The 21,558-nt window shown below is 37.3% G+C and overlaps 1 protein-coding gene across 1 annotated transcript; it reads right to left on the bottom strand.

The window, feature by feature from the left end:
• Positions 1–443: 443 nt before the first annotated feature.
• On the bottom strand, positions 444–16,067 carry tfr1b (transferrin receptor 1b). The gene is made up of 19 exons (XM_079260200.1): positions 16,021–16,067; positions 13,127–13,174; positions 12,706–12,913; positions 10,845–11,070; positions 9,594–9,731; positions 9,288–9,372; positions 8,037–8,156; positions 7,764–7,859; positions 7,537–7,676; positions 7,240–7,403; positions 7,031–7,150; positions 5,975–6,060; positions 5,824–5,887; positions 5,687–5,754; positions 5,536–5,603; positions 5,214–5,304; positions 4,716–4,943; positions 4,440–4,589; positions 444–3,089 (listed from the first exon to the last, which is right to left on the bottom strand). Exons 2-19 carry the CDS (start codon positions 13,157–13,159, stop codon positions 2,877–2,879), a joined length of 2,298 nt encoding a protein of 765 aa, XP_079116326.1. The 5' UTR covers positions 13,160–13,174; positions 16,021–16,067; the 3' UTR covers positions 444–2,876.
• Between the last annotated feature and the right edge of the window lie 5,491 nt (positions 16,068–21,558).

The following is a 21,558-nucleotide window of genomic DNA, read 5'->3' as shown; positions in this document are numbered from 1 at the left end:
CCTCCGGTTAGTCTTCGCTCCTCCTGCCGCTCTCAGCTGCCTCAGCCCGGCGAGATGCTGAGCACTTTACCGGGAATCGGTGGATTTCGTCCGGATCAGTTATCTCCTTTTATTCTCTCAGGAACCGGAACGCTCCCAAGTGCGCCTGCCGGAATGTGAGCGTCACTGTGCGTCAAAAACGTAAAGACGCTCCGCTGCCGCAAGACCGGAATTACCTACATCAGCACTTCCCATTTAGTAGCTGAAATAAAAGCACTTTATATATGTAAGAAAATCAGCCTTTACTTTAGTAAAAAGGGTGTCAAATCTAGTTGAGGATGAGATATATAGATGCCCATATGTATACATGTATGAATAAAAAAATAAAATAAAGGAAAAACAGATGCTTGAAATTAAGCTGAAAGATTTATTGGGAATTTTGTCTTAGATTTGAAAATGGAAATCACATTATACACCTCATTTTTGCCAAGCAGGAACAAATCTGAACAGTCAGGAGAAATTCGTTTTCTAGCAACCAAAGATCTAATTCAGGATTTGGAAACATTTTTTTTTTTTTTTTTAAACTAATTCTAACAGATGACAAAAAATGACTGACTCAAGTGTCAGATTGAGGAAATAATATTTAAAATTATCTTCATTTCCTACTCTGTTACATGTTCTAAATCATTTTCACAGACCTGAAAAGCACAAGAAGAAATCGTATTAAGAGCCGTCTGTGTAAAAGCTCTGATTCTGAATACAAATCAACAGTGAGCGCAGGAGAAATGCATGCAGGTGGACATTTGGCTTTTGGGGTGGATTTGTGTAGTACAGCGGTATTATTAGAGCCACCGTCAAAGAAACAAGAGGTTCAACGTTGACAGATCTTTTTTCTTCACCAACAACTACAAATACAGTGCATTTAAAACATCCATTGTTGAACTTTCCCATCTGGAAAAGCCTGAAATCTACATTCAAACTGGATTCAATTCTCCAGGGGAGGCCGTCACTAAATCTTATGATGAAAGCATCTTCTGTTTATTCGTGGATCTGCTAGTCGTTCTGTAACTTCAACCCCCATCTTTGTCTCTTCAACTTGATTTTTTTCCTCTTTTTAATCATCTATAAAAACAAATACAGCTGTATTTAAGGAAGCCTTTGCAGCTGCTTTTAGGAAAAGCAAAATGTGAAAGAATCTGAAGCATAATGAGCCGTTTTCTAAGAGGAGAACAGGCAGAGCGGTGCTGGAAACAGACTTCAGTGATGCCAATTTGCAAGATACTGCATACTTTTAGCAGCAATAGAAACTATATCCATCAGTTCTGACTGAAAAGTACAGAAATTTTTTATTTCATGCAATTGTATTTAAGAGAAAAATGTGACATTTTTGTCACATTCTGAACTTCAATTGTTCAAGCCAACATATGACTAATTTATTTACATGGAGACAATGTCTGGAACAACAGTATATGTATAACACCAGTTCAGTTTACATTACCTTATGATTTTAAATCATCTAAAATCACAATTGAAAGTCTGCATCCATTACACACAACATCCCACCAGTTCTCAAAGCGAAATCACAGCCTGAAAGATAATTATGTTGCTATCTACCTCCCCGGTAAAGTTGATCCTGTATGAATGAGGTTCTTTCCCATCGGACCACAGTATAGATCATAATTAAACACCTAGAAAACATCAAAACGTGGGGACTTGTTGAAGGTCCACAAGATTGTTCTAACACTCAAATAATCCAAAAAATAAACCAAACACATAAATATGTCAAGTATAAAACTCTGGGAAACACTGTTCCCGATAAGTTGTTCCACCCTGAAGTGAAATATGAGAGACACTGCTCCCGATAAATACACATACAAAATAACTCACAAAATGGTAGGCAAAAACTACCGTCACTTTTCATCATTATGGAAGGCACTGCTCCCGATAATGGGTTTAATTATGGAAGGCACTGCTTCCGATAACGTCTTATCAATAAGTGCTCCAACTTAGCCTGTGCAACATAAATGGCTTCCTTGTAAATTAAGTAACCAATCAGCTCATTTGCTTTGTTTTGCAAGCAGGGGGTCTTCTGTTGCATTGGTGTTTGCGAAACATCATGCTTTTCTCTAAAATTTAGTTATGTGAGCTGCCATTTAGTGCACAATTACATCCATTAATTTATAAATATCAAGACAGATTCACCACTTTTAGTTTCTATTCTGCTTTTGGACAAACCAATAAAAAAAAATATATATATTTAAATGAATACAGATTATTTCTCCCTTCTGCTGTTTGTTTTGGCAAAAGAAAACACCTAATTGTTAAAGTAGTTTGAACGAATAGCATCTCTGCCATGGAAAAGGGGATGTAACTCTGAGGCTCCATTCTGTCAGCAACAGTCGGGTTGTTTCTGTAGCAGATGCTGCCGTAGCTTTCGACAGTATAACCGTCATAATTATGGAAGGCACTGCTTCCGATAATAAATTTAAAAAAAGAAAAATAACATTTATAGTGGGCACTGCCACTGATAAATAAGACATAAGGACAGTAGAAATAAGGTTTCAGTGCTTTGATGGCATGAGGTCGCAGCAAAAGGCTTTGCCTGGTTTGATGCCTCGCGGCGGAGCTGCTAAAGAGCCAGCAAGTTTATGAGTAGAATTTCTTTTCTTCAAGTAAATCAGTGGTGGGTCAGTTTTTAAATCTCATAATTTCCTCCTCTGCAACTAAACCTTCGTGATAATAAATGTAAGATTTCCTCCCCCCGTCAAAAAAAACCCCCAATCATAACCCTGGATTTAAAGGTATACGGGACCATTTGTGGTCAGCTTGTGCTTACGTGCTAAAACGTAACCGCTTCACAAACACGCAGCTCCAAGCTCACAACACTCCTCTTCCTTTCAGATTTCATTATCAGTGTCCCAGAGGTTTCCCACCATGGCGTTAGCACATCCCTGCAGGGTCCAAGTGGCCAGAGCCAGCTGGGTGCGGAGCTCCTTTGTGTCATTGGACACGCTGATGGCTGCTAAAGTGTGGGAGCCCCGGCCGAACAGGAGGTGACGGAAAGGCGTATCGATGGGCGACACGTATGGCGAGAGGAGGCAGTGCTCAACCTAGAAATGAGGAAAAAAATAAAAACATTTTAGTATATTAGCTTTCAACAATTCAATCATATTCTTTTAACCAACATTTTATATTATACACATTAACATAAAAAACACATAGAACAAACATAAACAATACATACACAGGTCCAGGACACATAATAACGTGTTCGATCTGCAGACTAAAGAAACAACTCAAATTTGTCATCCTTAAAAGTAGCTTCATATTAGACCCTTGAGATCAGCCACTGTTTGATTCCAGACATTTATGGTTTCTTCCTTAGCACGATGTACTCGTGCCGTAGACAGCTATATAAATAAAAGAGAACACTCGGTAAGACAGTGAATGTGGAGGTTTCCACCTCACAGCGATCATCTTTTCGGCAGCGGTTAAACCGGCCAGGAAGACTCTTTCTTGTGCTTTGCATAATTTAAGTTGGGACAAATCATTCAGCAGTAAAACTGTAGGTGAGAAAGGAATATTTGTGTTTAAAAGAGTGGACAGGCAATTTCTTACTACCTCCCAAAAATAAAAGACAGCTGGGCACTCCCAGACTAAATGAAAAAAAAAGAAAAAAAAGACCTGAACTGTGGAATGCCGCCCCCCCAATGTCAAAACAGCCCCCACCCTGGAGTGTTTTAAGTCTCGTCTTAAGACTCACTTTTATTCTCTGGCTTTTAACACCGTGCGAGTTGTCTGGTCCTCTGTGTACTTTATTTTTTGGTTATTTCATTTTTATGAAATTATTGGTTTTTACTGTTTATTGGGATTGATTTTAAGTTTATTACTTTGTATTTACTGATATTTTAGTATTGTAACATTGTATGAGTGCAGCACTTTGGAAACTTTTACGTTTATAAAATGTGCTAGCTATTGGAAATTCCATCTTTACGAGTTTTATTATGAAATGTAAAAGATGTCAGCAGGGCATGTGGCTGAAACGCTGAAATGTTGACTCAGTCCCCTCAGATCATTATGGCTGTAAATGAATCCTTGCTAGCAGCAAACTTGCCCAGATGGGAAGGTAAAAACTCTTTTCCACTTGATTTCTGATCTGAACTAAACAAGAATCTAAAATACTGATTTATCTCGAGCGGTTAGAGCTAAATAAGTCAAACCAAACCACCCAGACGTAACGTTTATGACCACAGGACATTCAAATGTCACAGGTCTCGATCTGCTGCTTGTTTCTACATGAGCTCAGTAATCTCCCAAAATCAATGTAATGCATAAAATTTATTAAAATAAAAAAATTCTAATAAACAAAAAAACAAAACAAAAAAAATCTTGCACAGAATAAATAAACTTAAGTGAGTAAAAAGCAAAGCAATCGTCAGGTTAGACAGTCTGCATCTTACCCCTCTGATCCTGTCATTCAGGATCCGACAGGCCTCTGGGTCAGATAGGTCTGTGTTAGAAACGGCATTGCTGATGTCATCAGCTGCTCGCTTAAAGGAGCCTCGTGCGCGGCTCAGCCATTCGGGACTAACATCCTTCAGCTGACCGGACTACAGGACAAAAATGACACGTACACATCCGCTAAAAGACTTTGCTGAATATCTGGAATTAAAAGCCTAAATGAAATATTACACATGAACACAGAACAGAAAGATGTTCAACAGAGTAAACCAGACCTGGGAGAGCTCTGCGATGCGCTTATGAACCCCAAACACGGCATTGGTGAGCAGGCGGCTGTATCGTCTCACATCCAGGCTGAGCATGTGGTCGTGGACCAGTCGCAGAGCCATCTGACCAGCAAACTGCGCCGCAGTCGCCGTCATCTCGCTGGTATGTTGGCTGGTTTGGTAGGAGAGGTGATCCTCGGTGTCCAGGTTGGTGCCGTAGTAATGGTAAGACTCAGTCTTAAAGCACAAAAAGCAGAGTAAATAAACTTGGTGTATAATCAACAATCAGCTTCAGAGTGATTATTTAACCGTGAAAGGAGGCAAAGTGACTCTTCTGGTGGACATAAAGCTTTAACATTGGAAGGTTAAGCCTATATTTATTCTTCACATAAAGGCTTATTTCACCTTTTTAATGTCTTTAACCTTCCAGCTCTGGAAGAACTTCCAATCCTGGAAAGTATCTTTTTAAGATAAGTCTGTATTTTTAAGACTGGCCTGGAAACTCACCTGGGATGTGATGAAGTGGAAAGAGACTGAAGGAATCCCCGAGAAAGCCAGGAATGGATAAGCAGGATCATCCATCGACATTGGTCTCAGTCTGCAGGTGGGACAAAATGTCAACTACTATATGCAGATCTATGAATAAAAGTCTGGTTTTAGCTTCAGGTTTTACTTTTTAATGATACTAAATTAAATACTTCACCCAGGCAGGTTAAATCATACAGCACAACAGTGAAACCTTGCTGAGAAAGTTATTTTACTGAATAGGATTAAAATCATTTGGATCAGTCTCCTTTTTGGGTAGAGTCCGTCATGGTTTCCTACTCACACTTGGGTCTCCCAGTTTCCTTTCCCCAGCATGCTGTACACTGTGCCACTACCAAGAGGACTCTGCACCTGCAGGTAACAGGCGAGCTACGTTCAGGACAACACAAACTTGTTTTTACAGAAACTAAAATCAACATTTAATCACTTTTTACCTCCTTCATTGTGCTCTCCAGGACACTGTAGAGCAGTGGACTTGCTGAGGCTATGAAGCCCCCCCGACCTACCAATGAAACACACTTAAGTCTCCTGACAAATTTACCAAGAAACATTTTCCGTGTTCTGTACGTACCCAACACAACTCCATCCAAGTTGATGTAAGTTAGGACATTTCTGTCATTAGAGGATATATAACCCTAAAAGGGAAAAATAAAAGGTAGAAAGACATTAAAGTGGATTTATAAAGCAGCACTTTTCCATTTTCTGACTTGTGTAGTTCCTACTTCCAGCCACTCGGTGGCGCCAATGCTGCCAAACTCTCCAGCACTCCAGCTTGCAAACACCAGACTTCTCCTGGGCCTGAATCCATCTAGTAGGGAAAAACAAGACATGCTTCCTAAAATGGCTTAAACTTTAACTACAGTAACTTTTTTCCCTTTGAATTTGCACCTTTCATCACTTCCAAACACAGTTTTGTAAAGCTGAAAAAGTGAACACCTACAATAATTAGGATTTTCAGAAGATCCAGCTGTGTTGTTGTGTGGACAGGATAGTCAGTGTTTAACTTGGAGCATCAGATTGTGCACAATATGCACCATTACCTTTATTAATATGGCAATGGCATGCATAGTTGCTCCATATCTGGTGGATCCCCAGCTATCTGATTGGTCTAAAAACAATAGCTTCAGAGGTAAGGGCTTATTCACATTGTTTACATTTCAATCATGTACACCTTCATGTGTCGACTTTCTTTTGGTTAACTGAGCCAACTGGATGTGATGTTTTGGGGGTATACAAAGGAGGGAAATGATGTTTTTCCACTCAGTTATGCAAAATACCTGTGTATGCGATAGGGGTGGGAAAATCAAATCGAAAAATTGGAAATCTGGATTTTTTTTCTTCACAACAACAACAAAAAAAAAAAGTAGTTTTTTTTTCCCAATAAAATTAATGCTCTATAAAAGTTTGGTCATTTTTATAGTTTTTATTTATCATTTTACTTGTAATATTGTGCATCATAGCAGCAGAATGATGGTCTGGCTACTGTGTTGTATTTTCCTCATTGAAATTAGGAAAAATGACGAGCAAAAAAAAAAAGTTTACACATTTTTGGTTTTTTGTTTTTATCTACAAAAATCAGCAATATCGGAGAATTGTGAGAATCACAATTTAAATCGGATTGGCACCTAAAAAAAAAAAAAAAAACCAAACAAAAAAAAAACTCGGAATGGAATCGGGACAAAAGCATATTGTCACAGCCCTCGTATGCGACCGTGGCTTATCAGGTGTCAAATGCCCTTTTCCACTCCTCTATTTTTCTCCTGCAGTGTTTATCTTACCTTTCTCCACCATTTCATGGAAGGCCTTGGCTAGTTCCACCAGGACAGAGGTGCCGACGTTGGCTTTGGCGTAACCGTTTCCCCAGGCGTCTCTCTGAGCTCCCAGCACAATGTAGCGATCTGCAGTTTCAGGCACAGACACATCTTTATGTCATGCAGGATTCAGGACCAAGACTTTAATAAAAAAAAAAAAAAAGATTAAAACATACCAGGATCCATGAAGCCCTTGATCACTCCAAACACATTATGGATTTCTTTGTTGACCAACACGTTGTTCACCTCAACAGTGACGTTCTGGGCGCCTCCCAGGGTGTAAGGCACAGAGTGACCGCCTTTAAAACTGCTCTGTTTTGAAGCTGGACCACCAATATTCCTAATAAAAAAAAAAGGACATATTCACTGCTTTTAATTTGCTAAAACACTTTAAATATGGATGAAGAGTTTGATGAAAGTGATAATTCTTGAGGCTGAATCTGAGCACATTGACACCCATTGATTTGTCTTACTGGAGAAGAGTTTTCGCCACGTTGGAGCTGATGGTCTGGGCTGGGATTGTGGGGAGGCCAGATGAGCGAGATGGGGGGAACTGAGTGTGGTTAAAGGAGGGGAACCCAGGAGTGTAGGGGTCACCTGAGCCCAGATGTACCTGGAGAAGATGGTTGAAAACTTAAAGCCATCACTCGAGACTCCGGTTAATAAAAGGAGATTTTACAGCTGCTCGGTGCGGACTCACGTGTCCATAGAGTTCTGTGTCTGTATTAAATGGGAAATCTTCAGGATCAGGGTAGATTAGGACGCCAGCAGCCCCCCTCATGGCAGCATTGTTCACCTGAAGAGACACAATCACAAACAAGCTTTAAGTTCCTTGTTGAGCGACAGAAAAACCCCAGACATTCCCCGTTGGCATTCCTTCACCAGCATTTACCGTTTTTCTTCCTCATGCTTTTCATCCACCACATTAAGCCAAATGGAAATTCTTTATTTTATCAAGTCAGGAAGCGCATACCTGCTCAGCAAAAGTGTTATTTCCTGCACGGAGTAGCAGCACGGAGCCTTTCAGCTCCACATCCATCTGTACAACATCCAGATCTTCTTTACGGCCGTAGTTTCCGTACACCAGCCGGCCCTGAAAACACAAACATGAGCAAGAGTCAGAAAGCAACCACAGACAACGGCTGACATACAATTATATGAGAAAATGATACTTTAAAATTCCCTAGTTGTATCAGAGAGCATCCTGGATGATTTACAATTCTGCTACAAGCAGCTTTATACTCTACAACAATAGTTCTTTATAAGTCTCATGGACGTCAAATTCTGTTCTCACACACTCTGATCTTCATACGGGATTTTAAAATGTATGAGAGATGCTAATGTGCACCAGCTTGTGCCATTCTGAAACAGCAGCCTTGCAATTCTTATAGTCTTCTTGCACACAGAAACCAACAGGGCTGCAGGTGTAGCTGAATGCAGCAGTTGCACCAAAATCAAGTAAACATCCAATAACTAATTTAGTTCTTATGGATTTAACAGATCAGCTGGTAACTCTAGCGTAAAAACATTGTTTCTGCCAAAAATACAACAAAATATAATGTTTGAATAAAACTAAAAATCATCCATGAGTCCCATATGGACAATTTAATAGCAGATAAACATGTAAGACACAGTTTGGCAGCACAATCAGTATTTAAAGGGCATGTCTAAACTGAAGAGCAACAGATTCACTACACATTACGCAGCACGTTACGCACAAGCAGCTTGTCTCTGTTCAAGTGTGCTACGGAGCTTTTAACCTCTCTCAGGTGTAGTTGGGGATATGCACATTTCAGCTATCAAATCAAAACTTTAGGAAAAGGAAAAAAAAAAAAAAAGACATGGAAACTTTTCAGCCTGCAGAAAAATTTAAAAAAAGCACAGCAAAAGTTATGTAGTTGTTGCAGTTTTAAGTTGCATTTTCTGGAAGTGTGGTTGTAATCCTGCTGGTTTATGACCTTCAGCGTGCAAATGTCGCGCATTATTTTTTATATATATATATATATATATATATATATATGAATAAGATACTCACCCAATGTAGGACCACATATTCACTTCACAAATCAAAGTTCAGACAGATATTGACAACTTGCTCCTTTTTTTTTTTTTAAATCCCACACGGAAGAAAACAACATCACACCACATCAACGGAAAACAACCAGGAAATGTAAATGCAGCTGTGGTCATGCAATAGAGCTGCTGATACTTTAACTCAACTCACCTGAACTCTGCCAGGAGGGCTGTAGGCCAAATACCCAGTAGGTTTAAAGACTTCTGAACGAAACTGAATCGAGGTTTGATGCTGGCTGCAAAGAAAAGGGGCAAAACCGTCAAAACTGTGAGCCTGTTTTTTCCATTCAAGTCTTCTCAGCAGGACGTTTCTCATGAAGCATCCAGTTGGGTTGACACAACAAACCCAACACTTTGATACGCAAGCTTCACAAAAAAAAATTAAAATAAATAAAATGATCTGACAGGATGAATCTGTGCTGAAGAAAGCGACAGAAAACCAGAACGATGAGCCAACCTGTCTGGCATTGGCAGCTGCACATAGTGGCGGTCTGTCCAGGGCTTCATCTCCAGTTTCTTAAATGTGTCAACGATGCGGTTTGCCAGTCTCATGTCTTCTTCACTTCCTGCCGAGCGCTTCTGCACATAAAAGTCTCTGCAGAGACACAACACAGTGTTTTCCAGTCAGTTTCATCTTAACTTAGTCTTGAAACTCGTCGATTTATCTTCATGTGAGGCTTTTGTTTCTCCATGTAGTCACACTTTTGCTCTAAATGTCAGCAGACTTTCAGAGGAGAGTGGAAACGGTAAATGAACAAACTGTTCAGACTTCTCCATCTGCTGAAACTGACAATGAAAACACCTCAGTTTGTTTTATAAACAGGTAATTCAGATTGGTTGTTGGGAATGTGTGTAATAACAGCTTTACAATTGTTTCATCTCATTCTAGTGCGGTCATACTGGACATAAAGGAAACTATTTCCTTATTTTGGGTTTATCCATTTGCAGTAACGGTAAAAACACAGTAGGGAAATAAATCAACCATTTTAACCACATCCAGCTTACAGCTGTGAAGAAAAAACAACTAGATAGGGCTGGGAAAAATCAAATCAAAATTAAAAAAAAGAGAAAAAAAAAAGATTTTGTTTCACAACTTTAAAAATCGATTTTTTTGTTAAATTCCCCCCCCCCCCAAAAAATAACGCGTTATAAAATTTGTCATCTTTATTCTTTGTTGATCTTTTTACTTGTCTTCTTGTGTATTTTAGCAGCAGAATGATAGTCTGGCTACTGCGTTGTTTTTTACTGATTAAAATCAAGAAAAATTATGAGAAAAAAAAAGTTTTATACAGTTTTTTCTTGTTTTTAATCTAAAAACAAAAACAAAAAAAACAGCAATATCAAAGAATTGTGAGAATCTAAATCTAATTTAAATCGAAACGGCACCCAAAAAAATCGTCATCGAATCAGAACAAAAGTATATTGTCACAACCCGACAACTAAACTTTCTGGGTTAGAGGTTAAATTATCTTCTGTCCTCAGAGAATACGCAGGTTTAGCTGCGGTTCACAGTTCAGCGAATCTTTACAAAGATCCCTGAAACTTTGTTGGTCCTGTCTGCACATAGATTCACTCCATGATTTATTACAGATAATTTGGAAGCAGGTTTGTGCGACTGGTAAGGACTGTTGTGTTGGTTCCACACAGAGGGGAATAAAAACGCACATCTAAGACGGATCATTTATGGATGTTAACAAGAATAACTTACTTCAGAGTACTTTTAAAGTTCTGACTGGTGAGTTTCTCTGCAAGGAACTGAGTGAGCTGCTTCCAGTTCAGCTGAGGTTCTGGAGCTGGTGCAGCTGGAGGCTTTGATGTTGTTGTTGTTGTGGACTGTGCTGCTGTTGTCCCGACAGTCTGAGCACCCTTATTCAGCTCGCAGTTCACCGGCTCTGACGGAAGTTTCCTGGAGCTGGCGTAACCAATCAGGATACCTGTGGAATACATAGTTTAGAGACAAAAAAAAAAAACCAAACATCATCAGCTCATCTGTGGTTTGGAAAGAGTGTGGAAAAAATAAAGATATTTAGCCTTAAAAAAAATAAAAATTGATTGAAATTTCAACAGACAGACCCTGAACATAAATGTTTGCCTGGTTTGTTGTCAGACATGATGACTGAAGAGGAAACTCCATGCTTTCTGGTCAGAAATCTCCCCCAGCTATCAAGCCAGTCCACTAAAACAACTATGGATGTGAGGCATTATTTTCGAGGTTGTTAAAACCCATCAACATTATTTCAATTAGGGCTGGACCTTTTAGTGATGTCCCAATATTTTTATGGCATGTCACGATATACATCTCAATTTTTACCTTAGCCTTGAATTAATGCTTTGGTGCATACAATCACATCAGTAAGATGATTTTGTGTCTCCATTAAAACATAATTGTTCATACTGCATTAAGATATGCTGATTTTAAACATTCATGCCAAAAGGATGAAATTGTAACGAATCAAATTGATCAAAACCGTATTTATTGAACAGTTAAAGCAGTGGCAGAAACGTGTCATTTTAAAACTAAATAAAGTGCCTTTGCATGATGTAATAAATGCAACGTATGAAAATAATATAAATTCAAGTGCACATTTTGTGCAGTGCATAACCTGTACTATTTTTCCTCTGGAGCAAAATCTTCCTCCTCCATTGTTTAGAACTCTCGCTGCTACTGCTAGTGGAGTTCTCTGCTAGAAAAGCTGCCACACGCTGCCTCTCATGACGTAGCACGTAGCTCACGTTATGTACATAACTAGGTGCGCTTGCTTTAACTCTGTGCAAAGCGGTGGAGAGAGTCGAGGAGGAGGGAGAAAACCCTGCCTACAGCTAAAAACAACTGTGTGACAACAGGATACTCAAATATAACGAATATTGACATTTTCTATATCGCACAGGGGACTAGCCACGATATCTTGAGTACATTCAATATTAGGGGTGGGAAAATCAAATCGAAAAATCTGGATTTTTTTTTTTGCTTCACAATTTTTAAATCGATTTTTTTTTTTTTCAAATATATATAATTCATTACTAAATTTTGGCCATTTTATTGTTTTTACTGATCTTTTTACTTGTCTTGAGCATTATAACAGCAGAATGATGGTCTGGCTGCTTTGTTGTTTTTCCTAATTGAAAGCAAGAAAAATGACAAGCAAAAAATCAAAGTTTTATACATTTTTTAGCTTTTAATCTACAAAAATTAGCATTATCGAAGAATTGTGAGAATCGCAATTTAAATCGAATCGGCACAACAACAACAAAATCGGCATTGAATCGGGACAAAAGCGTATCCTCACAGCCCTATTCGATATATCGATCTATCTCATTTCAATTTGCACCTGTTGTCTCACCAGCATGTGGAAGTCTTAGTTTTCTTCTATGCATCAATGTAACTAAGCAACACAGTTTTAGTGAATGTAGGAAAAAAAATAAGACATTGATGGATTGATGTTTTCTCGATGTTAAAAGAAGAAACAGTGGGTGTGTGAATCTATTAAAAAGTTAAACGTTACATGCACTAATGATGTCTGAAGATGTTGCAAGAATAACAAGCTGAAAGAGCTGTGATCGTGACCAACCAATAACGAACAGCAGCAGGGCTCCCAGGATCACACAGAGAACAGTCCGCTGGCTCTGGCGTTGGGGGGCGGGCCTGAAGCTTGGTGAGCCCTGCGCCTCCAGCTCCATGATGTCATCTGTGGCATCGTCGGACAGTTTGACCTCGGCGTGTCTCTCCCCGTTCTCTGTTGGCTGCAGTGTGAACCTGCTGTACCGTTCACTCCTCATCTGGAGATAAGAGCAGAAAATATGAGAGCAATGTGTTCCTGATTGGACAGATGAAGCCGGCCAAATAACAGGAGGTCAGGTCTAAATAAAGTAAAGAATGGTTAACAAAAATCCGCCTCCACAGAATAAAACATTAAACACTACCACAGAAAAAAACATGAATGTGTTATTTATAAAGATGCAAATGTAAAGTGAGAAACAAAAAAAACTCACCATGCCGTTGAAAGCAGACCTTATCCGATCCATCGCTGCCTTATTGATCTGAAAAATGAATAAGGGAAAAAGAGGAGATGAGGCTGGAAATAGGAGGGAAGCTGACTGGAGACCCAGAAGGAAACATGACAAGGACAGGGGAGGCAGAATGCACGTGTGATGAGTCAGTTTTGCAATGGAGAGCTCCCACCTCCCTTCCCCCTACCAGGCTGTTAAAAAGGTGAGAGCAGGGTGACGTTTTCAGTGTAAACTCACCTTTTACCCAAGCAGATTTTTACTGCAGGACAAACTCAAGTCTCCTACACATGGACTATTTACAGTAACTTTAGTATACAGGTTTTAAGGTAGTCTTCCCTTCCTTGGTCTGTTGTTGGTGACATCAATGCAGACAGATTCACTGTGATAGCAGATAATCATCGATGCTAAATTTAAAACTTTGAGCCTCATCAGCTTTTGTTCATCAATAAACTCATACAGATTGGGACGTAAGTAGCTAAAATATATTCTGATAAAGCAGATATCACCACAAGACAACTGGAAACAGCCTATGCATTAGGCTGTTGTGTGACCTTAAAGTGTTCCTCAGCTGTGACAAACACACCCAACACTTCAAGCTGTTCACAACCTGAGACGCCGTTTCCCCATACATAACACACCTACATGGTCTTTTGTTATCTGCTGTTGACATTAAATACATGGCTAACAACAGCAAGGCATTTCAAACTTGAGGAAACAACTGAATATTTCCCCCACAGGTTTGGTCTGATGCAACAACCAGAGTCTAAAACTGTTTAAAAAAAACAAAACAAAAAAAAACCATTGCATCTTCCTTCCTGAACAGGAGGAGGAAATACAAGAAACCGATATGCGATTACTACAGCTGCTGTAGAGCCAGAAACGCAACACTTCTTTGTTCCCGTAATCAACCGAAGCACCTGCTTGTGTCTTTATTAATGATTCAGTTCAATATCTTTATTGTCACTGCACGACCACAATGAAATTGAAATGTGCTGACCGTCTCTAGGTGCTGGTTGTACAAAAGAATACTGTAAAAAACATAAAAAGTATAAAAGTACAGAGGTAAATAACTATAAAAACAAAAATATAAACAAAAGTGTAAAAATGTAAAAAGTAGTTGTAATAATGCAAGAGTAAAAGAACATACAAGACATTACACCCATACACTACCTAGTTATTGCACATAATGGAATTGCACTGTAGTGGGTTCTGGCAGCAGGACATTCATCCAGCGCTTAGTGCCTTGATGGCATTAAGATAAAAATATTATAGTCCAACTTGCGTCATAGGCTGGCAGATATTTGCTGCTTAGCCCAGTATAATAAAGTTTAAGTGTTTTGTGAGATAGTCTCATGTGCCGCCCAACTCTTTACACATAATTCATCTTTACTGATGTAAATATGAAAGTCAAATATATTAAATGTGACAGCTGAAAAAAAAAGATACACAGTTGTGCTCATATGTATTCATATAGTTTCATTAAAGAAAAGGCTGAATTTATAACAGTCACTCAAATAACTGGAGACTTAAAAAAGGAACACTAACTAAACATTTGCAAAAATATTATTTAGTAATATAAGACACTGTTTTTTCATTTAATTGAGTTGAAGAAAGAAAAACAAACAACCAAACAAACAAATTGGTCCTGGACAAATTAGAGACTTTTCTGTTGAACAGTGGGACAAAATACCTGTCAACAGGTGCAGAAGTCTGACTGAGAGGAACAGAAAACACCTGACTGTAGTGGAAACATTAAAGGATTGTTCAACTTATTAGTTTACGAGTGAAGCAATTTGTAATAAATGATCTTATTTGTTTGCTTTTTCAAAAAATATTTCTATTGAACCAGAATTAGAAAATAATGTAATGATTTTCATTTTTTAAAAAAAGTATTTATTATTACTTTAGTCAGTTTCAGCTTATTTTACAGGCAGCTGTTTGTTTGTTTTTTCCTTCTTTAATGAAAGGGTATGAATAAATATGAGCACAACAGTAGATAAATTGTTCATTCAACAAAACAACTAACCTGCAGGTTTGAAATTGTATGTTTGTTTATTTTAAATTACACAAATAAATAAACCTACTACCTACTAGTTTAAAGTGACAAGAGGCCACAAGTAATACACTGATGCATAAATTTTCAGCGCTTATTGCTCTGTAATTGGATTTTTTGTCTCTCTTATCAAGGTAAAAGATTGGAAGAACTGGCCAAACCAGAATTCTACCCTATCTTTTTTCACCTCTTTAATCTTGCTTTAATTTACGGAGGGATCTCTTACAATCAGTCTGAAAATGAGAGTTAAAGCAGAATGAAATGGAAACCTACTCGCTCATTTGCTTACTGACATCTGCTCCAAATGAAAAGGTGATAAAAGGAGGAAGCCATGAATGAATGGTTGTGGTGCATCGTGTCACGACTACCACGTGCTTTCTTAATCAATTACCGACTACTTGAATGAACGTTTAGGTAGATTTTACCTTAAAATAAAAAGAGAGAGAAGAAGAAAACTAAAATTAAAATGAAAGAAATCGTGAGGAAAATATTCACAGCTGTCACTGAATAATTATTTCAATTCTTGCAAACAAGGGCACGAAGCTTACATAATAACCAAACTGCATTAACCTACTGTATATATATTATAATTGTCAGTGTAATTAAGTTTATTTGAACAAAAACCGTGGATTGTTTTATGGATCAAAACCAGGTTAAATGAACGCATCGGTACATTAGCTAGCCGGAACCTTACACCGGAAACCTTACCTGCTCGTACGTGGCTGTTCTGTAAACCTCACAGCGGCAAAACAAAAAACTGAGATTATAATGTATGAATAAAAGACTGAATAAATAAGTAAATATTACAGGCGTAAACTCTCACCTTGCCAGGACTCTTGCTGCTAACAGGGTTTGTCCTATCTTCTTGGCCTCCTGTTTCCGGGCTCTTTGCGTCATACGTCATTACGTACGTGCTGTAATTTGGCCGTTCCGGGAAGCAGGAAGTATAATGGTAGATTTTTTATTTATTTATTTATTTTTTTTAAAAGATTACATTAATTATGTAATTTATTAACAGAATATAATTAATAAGAAAAATAAAAGATGGAGAAAATAATAACAGAGGACCTGAATGAATTCCATAAAGCTCCAAAAGTTGTGTGTAGCTATTAGTTGTACTTCCTACCAATGTGTTGCAAGCAGTTTTAACTTTCACCACCATGTGCCCGAGGCAGGTATATCTGGTGATGGGTGAAATTGGAGGCATGTCATGAGCTGTTAATGGTTCCAACATGCACTCATCCATCAGTGTCAATAGAGACTTTTGTTTGTTTGTTTTTTTTTTTTTTTTTTGCATTTTCATTTCCTTGTCACTTTCATTTCAATATAGGTAGAGCCAAATGTTGAAATGGGACTTTCACATCTTTTTGCACAAGGCACCTCCACAATCACTGCTCTTTACAAATGGCGCCAACAGATGGGAAACCAACTCATCCTGGGGTGGGGAGATTTACAGTAATGTGATCTCATTCTATAACTGCTCTGCAGATGGCCTCTTCTCTTACTGATCTTATGAGACTGTGTTGGGCTCCAAATGGTGGGAGTTATATGAAGCTGTGTCGAGGTCTGAATCAATAACTGGGGATATCTTCAAACAAGGCTATTTGCAGGCCTTGATCATTAAAAAAAAACAAACAAACAAAAAAAAAAAACATTGGTCTTTTAGAGTGTATGGAAAGATTTAAGTTTCATTTACTGAAGTGAAGTATTTTTTCTAGCTTACGGTTGACAAAAAAATCATAATGTTTTAGTTACAAAATGTTATACATAATTTACCTACAGATGGTATTATTCTGACAGTGGACTGATGTCAAACATTACCAGACCTGCTGTGAACATCATGACTATCGGCTAGTAGTTGAAGTCATGAGAGCACAGAAAAGATCAATATATATCATTCATTATGCTTTGTGGAAATCATTAGGGTATAGCCTTACTGTAATGAAGCATCCTTTCAGTAATTCAAGTATCTCAAACTCAAACATTTTATGTAAACACACCATTTAAAAGCAAAGGGAACAGTACTTTTTTTAAATAGCAGAAACCATGGATTTATTTAATGACAGCACGACCCTACTTCCTCATTCTAAATACAACAACAGACACTATTAAATATGCATCAGCAGAGGAAGGGATATGTGCTAGAAATAGTGCTCACCACTGAGACCTCGCACTATGTATGCCTTCCATACATAGTGTAAGCATTGTGCAATGGCAACACTATCCCAGATGGTGTCACCTTAGTGCTTTGTATTAAATTTACTTCTCTCTTGAGAGTGAATTAACCTCCATCTGTGGATGGCAAAGTCTTTCTTATTTCTTAAAGCAGCAGCACAGATGGCTTCTATGAGCAAGACACGATCAACGACATACAACAAAGCAACAGTGTGGCTGAGACCATACTGTTCCAATGTGTTACGCAGAACTTTGATGCCTAATGAATGTCGTGGTTGTTTTAGGGTTAAACCATTCCCCCCAACTCCTACTAACTCCGACAGAGAATTTGAAGACACAAACTGCACATATATAAACCCCGGCTAATGTTTGAACCAGGAACCTTCTTGCTGTGAGGCAGCAGTGCAAAAACCTGGAGCACAGGACAAGATTAATGAAAACTGAAATGATGAGATTTTACTCTTTTACAGCTTAGAATTCAAAATAGAATAGCAATATGGATTTGACACCAATGGTTTAAGGAGGACAGTATAAGAATTATAATTTACAAAAGCGCTAATGTAGATTGACTGTCCTGAACAATAAGGATAGGGTTTATTTATGTGTTTAAAATTTACATAGGGATCAATACCAGTGCATGCACCACTAAATTAGCTTAATTTTTATGTAAGATTAAAGCTTCATTAATAGTTTCTAAAGCATAAATAAATAAATAAATAATACATAAGTTTCCAAACAGGCGGATCCCAAATTTGTACTTACCTTTAAACCCAGTGTTTATTTTTTATGCCTTTGCTTGAAAATACCAATAATGAAGTAAGTGTATTTAATACAGTACTATGAAGGAGGACACGCATGATTTGTTAAGAAGTGTAGATATCAGTATGTGTGTTAGTGATGATGAATAATAAACATGGCATCTAGCACAATTTTTAATTAATCTTAAATAAGAAAAGGAAACTTGATGAACTTGCTAAAACTCCAAATGACAAAGTTACACAGTTGAGTTTAGTTTAGAGCTTATTTGTTCAAAATGGTCTCAAGGTCAGTTAAACATTAGTTGAATATTGTAAATAACCTCTTAAATCATGTGTTGTAATATTTCAAAACATAAGACGTTAAAGATATTTTCAAGCATGGAATACAAATTTGACATCTAGATATGAGATTATTCATATTTTATATAATTATTTTTGCATTATTATTATTATTATTTTATTTCTGGGTTATGCTGAGTGAATATAACAACAATTTGCCAAAACACCTTTGTTTTTCCTGGTTTAGTTCTTCAACATAAAAGGTAAGTCTGAATATGAAAATGACTTATTTAAGGTTTAGAAATCACCAACGTTAAAAATTGAAATGCATTAGTTTTACAGTATCACATTCATCTCAATGGCAGCCATTTCTGTGATTGCCTTGGGTTCGCTTTGCTTGTTGGGTTTAACCTTTTAAAACCCCAGGTCTCCTAGTTGGAAGATTCTAAGAACTTCATGGATGCCAGACTTTAGCACAGATGTCCAGATCTGCAGTTTTGAAGATCTCGCATGCACAAATACATTAATTATTTTGATCTTCTTCACTTTATCAGAGCTGACCTCAGCACACATCATGTTGAAATGGTGTTTTGATGTGAATGTAGAGGAATAGCAGCACCTTTCCTTCATTTGTTCCTCACCAGTAACACATAGACTGTCATTTACACAGACAAATTATAGACAAATCTTTCAATTGTTCCTAAAATCTTGTGGTTACAGAGATATACCCATTTTATTATGGACATGCAGCTTTTGAGCAGACCTAAAACAACAGACACACGGCTCAAGGGGCTAAAAGACCGTTTTTGTAAGGATTAAAACAACCTAATATTGAAACAATCAATGTATTGTGCGTTGTAATATGCACATTAATATTAATAGTAAGCAGTACTTAATTAGAGTGGTTGTTCGTCTCTCTGTGTGTGGCCCTGCGATGGACTGGCGAGCTGTCCAGGGTGTACCCTGCCTGTCGCCCAAAGCCAGCTGGGATAGGCTCCAGCTTCCCCGCGACCCTGAATTGGAATAAGCGGTTCGGAAAATGAATGAATGAATGAGTACTTAATTAATTAACATTAATTGTAATGTAATGCATTAACTTTTCCCTGCTGAAAGAACTTCAGAAGCACAAATCCATGTTCTCATCTCCATGCATCCTTACCTGCAGCTTGTACACACGCAGCGAGTCAAGCTGGGTGCAGAGATGTAGTTAAAAATCAGATAACTGCCTTTTACATTTATACGTACTTTTCAATACTTATAAGAGTGACAACGTTATTATATCTCCTGAGGCAAAAAAATCAAGCATCAAATTAACAATAATTCATTGAGACTTCCCACAGATGGATAGAAATTTAAATAGATAAATAAATATGTCTATGCAAACTAATAGCAGTTTGACACAAAAGTGAAATAATAATATGAAGAAAGACATGGAAAGCTCTCCACAGTTTGGAAGCCATGTAGCCTTTGGTTGACGTGGTTTCCTCTCAAAAACATTTACCTCATTAGCTTAAACTGTGACCACATAAAACATGACTTCCATTAACCCACATCTGACTCCCATTATGACAAAGAATAAGGAAAAGCAAAGGTTAACAGTCCAGCTGTGAATGTGACACTATCCACAGAATCACGCACACATTCAAATGAAGGTCAGGCCAGCAGCTCCTGCGTCACTACCTGAGATGCATTCACAAATATCTCCAGTCATCTGAATGCCTCTTCTGTCTGTGCTACACTTTATCAAATCTGATCATCTCAGTTTTGTTGCACCAGCTTGTTCTGTCACTGTATTCTGCAACGTGACAGCTGATGAGAATGGGAAATAGTCAAAATCCTGGTCATTTTCTCTCCACAACTGCTGCATCACTTCATCTCCCTTTCTGCTGCTGCCAGCTTATTCTTTCTCCCTGCATCAGGATTCACAGCAGTTTTGCAACAAAATGTTGTGAAGGTTTCTGTTTATTTCTGCATGAAGATTCAGAATATTAAAAAAAAAAAAAAAAAAAAAAATAGAAACAATAATACAAGCAAAAAGACATTTTCTCTTTCGGAAGCGGGTAATGCATTCTGCTAGTTATGTGTTAAAGATAGAGGAAGCTCTGCTGGTGTATTTGTGTCAATAAATAGAAAAACAAAGTGAAATTAGACTTATAAAACCTGTGTTATTTATTTTTAAAGTCATAACTTCAGCAGTCAATTGGTCCATTTAGAGTGAGACCTTATCATCAAGCCCTGTTGTCGTTCCTTAACGTTTATGCCGACTATCGCGAGAATTTGGGGTCCACAGGTGCGACGCTTATATGCGGCCGATGGTGCATTCAAAGACTAGAGGAAATATAGCCATACATATAGGTATCCCGTGTCCACAGACTGCCACAGACAGACGGAGAGATTTATAAAGCTAACAAATAAAAACAACAACAAAAAGAAACAAACAAGCAAGCAAAAAAGTTTAATGACATCAATTAAAGACAGAAAAAGTTTGGGGTTATTAAATCTACTAATAGTCCAAATAATCCAATACAAATAGGAAATAAAACAAGTTTTCCTTGCTAAAGATTGCTAAAAAGATAATTTGTCTTTATAATTTCTTACAAATATTGTTGAGTGTATAGCATGCAAATGTCTTGGACCAAGACGTTTCCAAAAAGTAGCTCAAGACTTGTCATAAAAAATAATATATATATATATATATATATATATATATATATATATATATATATATATATATATATATATATATATATATATATATATATATATATATATATAATCAAGTACTATGTGATCCAAACACACTGATGAGTCATCTCTCGACTCTTAAATTGTTTCTAATGCTTATATATATATGTATATATATATATATATATATATATATATATATGTATATATATATATGTATGTATATATATATATATATATATATATATATATATATATATATATATATATATATATATATATATATATATATATATATATATATAATCAAGTACTATGTGATCCAAACACACTGATGAGTCATCTCTCGACTCTTAAATTGTTTCTAATGCTTATATATATATATATATATATATATATATATATATATATATATATATATATATATATATATATATATATATATATGTATGTATATATATATA

Source organism: Telmatherina bonti, assembly GCF_933228915.1.
Source record: "Telmatherina bonti genome assembly, chromosome: 20".
Classification (NCBI taxonomy): Eukaryota; Metazoa; Chordata; class Actinopteri; order Atheriniformes; family Telmatherinidae; genus Telmatherina; species Telmatherina bonti.
Note: the sequence above shows the minus strand (reverse complement) of the source record. Positions and strands in the feature narration are given on the sequence as shown.